The 2,500-nt window shown below is 34.1% G+C and overlaps 1 protein-coding gene across 2 annotated transcripts in view; it reads right to left on the minus strand.

Annotated features, from left to right (window-relative positions):
- LOC119579592 overlaps positions 1-2,500 on the minus strand; it is a 4,020-nt gene that overhangs the window by 458 nt on the left and 1,062 nt on the right. The window contains exons 1-3 of one of the 2 annotated variants that reach the window (XM_037927515.1): positions 2,145-2,500; positions 1,846-1,925; positions 326-406 (exon numbers count right to left, since the gene is read on the minus strand). The exon at positions 2,145-2,500 is cut by the window's right edge and continues 1,062 nt beyond it. In XM_037927515.1, the coding sequence (XP_037783443.1) occupies positions 326-406; positions 1,846-1,925; positions 2,145-2,166 (183 nt within the window). In that variant the 5' untranslated portion in view covers positions 2,167-2,500. Of the gene's footprint in view, positions 1-226; positions 407-1,845; positions 1,926-2,144 lie in introns of both variants that reach the window. The other variant, XM_037927514.1, reaches the window with a different exon arrangement.

Genomic DNA, 2,500 nt, shown 5'->3' on the forward strand with positions numbered 1-2,500 from the left:
CATTGCCAATAGTAAATGCAACCACGCTTACTTACTTATATGTAAAACACAAGTACAGATATACATAGCATAATACATGTTGAATGTTTAAAATATTCAAACTTTTCTCCAATTGGTTTCTAAAACTAACATTATAATCTTGTTGTTTTTTTCTGAAGATCATAATGTTCCGCGGATTTCTGATGTGCTAATCATATGTATAGAACAGCAGCAATTAAACACTTACGGTATATGCGTACGAACGGACAACCAAGATATTGTAGGTTAAGGCTGCAGTGAAAAGCACAGCAAGTATAACTGCGCCCAAAATCTGACTATAAGCTACCTTGACAACATAGTTAGCCAAGTCGGTGACCACCAGGACGCACCTCATCCACACCCAGCCCCACACCAGGAAAGGCTGATGCTGTAACGGGAAAGCCGATTACTAGCACAATTCTTGTGGGTTACTCTTTGAAACAGAAGGAAAAGTATGCTAGTTGTAATCGTTACATATAGTTTTCATATGCACCATTATTTGTTGTTTTTATCTCTGCGTTCCCTTTGTTACTGCAGTCATATCAATAATTTCATAATTAATTAAGGAAGAACATTGCCCTGGAAGTTCTTTGCAGTAGAAGGCTAGGCAATCAGATCGTCCCATGGTCTCTGAACAATATTTCCATTACTTCCATTTTCTTAAAGCAGCTTTCCAAGACAATGGTTCCATCTAAAGCAGCCGCCCTAGAGCAAAGATTTATGTAATGATAATTCTCTCCGGGAGTTATCTTTACATAAAACTTACCCTCCCCTTGAGTTTCGAGGAATGGTGACGATGGTTAATAAGGATAGAAAAGGGTATGCCAAAGTTAGCAAAGGGGATATTCTTTACTTTTTTTAATACTCATAATTGGCCTACATTCTTATTAAGATAACAAGAGTAAATCTTGCTTTTCTTGCTGTAAGGTAGTCCAGGTGACTAGACATCCATATATATGGAATATCATTCTATATGTATACAATTGCATATATGTATACATATACCCATACCCACATACCCGCGCACATATACATTTATATATATATATATATATATATATATATATATATATATATATATATATATATATATATACAGATACATATATATATATTCATATACATATACATATATATGTATATACATATGTATATGTGTAAGTATGCACGTAAATACACACATATTAATGCATACACACACACACACACACACACACACACACACACACACACACACACACACACACACACACACACACACACACATATATATATATATATATATATATATATATATATACAGATATATATCGTCTGATTCAACTTCATTTCTTATTGCGTCTGTGGTTCCTTTATATATATATATATATATATATATATATATATATATATATATATATATATATATATATATATATATATATATATATACATACACACCCACCTCACACACACACACACATATATACTTATATACATATATACACACACTCTCTCTCTCTCTTACACACACACACACACACACACACACACACACACACACACACACACACACACACACACACCCACACACACACACACATACACACACACACACACACACACATATATATATATATATATATATATATTTATATATATATGTATGTATATATATATGCTTACATACATACATACATACATATATATGTATGTATATGTATGTATTTATGTATACATACACATTGCATCGGGATACAATGCAGGATGATAATCATAGCCGTATGTATCTATATATTTACAGGTATATAATGATGTGACCGATAGTTGAAGAATATGTGGTCTTACCTTTCTAACGCCATGGATCAGGAGACAAGCCACGAGGAGATGCACGAAGATTTCCAAAACCATACCTGCCGCAGCCCCGCCTTTGGAGAAAAAAATGAGGGTGCTGTTTATATCCTGTCCTTCTCTGTGTATGTATACCTTGCAAAGAAAGAGATGAAAGTATGTAATTTAGAAAGAGACAGGGAAGGAAAAAAGACAGTGTGAAAGAGAGGAGAGTGGTGACAATTCTTCTGAGCTTAATACGGCTAAATTTTGCACACTTTTATCTATTACAAGAAATATACATTAAAATACATCACTTGTCATTTTTTGGTAGCACATCTGGAGCACCAGTACAGCAGCAATAATCACCTGCAAAACAAAAGAAAAGATATCTGCACATAACCAACATGATATTGCTAAAAGGTCTTAGATTCCCTAAGTGAGCGAAGTGGTTTTGGCTTTACAAAAGTTACGGAAAAGGAAAAATGAGACAATTCAGTTTCAGCCTCGCGTGTAGGTCTATCAACTAACGTATGTATAATCAAAGTCAATGGTTCTCAGGAGGATTTATCTGCCTCAAAGCGAGGTGGTTCAAACAAACACAAGTAATAAGTCACTTACCTAAGGGAAGACCTGAAAGATCGGCATACATTCACAGATCTTACATGTATTA

The sequence above is a fragment of the Penaeus monodon genome, chromosome 12, assembly GCF_015228065.2.
Source record: "Penaeus monodon isolate SGIC_2016 chromosome 12, NSTDA_Pmon_1, whole genome shotgun sequence".
Lineage (NCBI taxonomy): Eukaryota > Metazoa > Arthropoda > Malacostraca > Decapoda > Penaeidae > Penaeus > Penaeus monodon.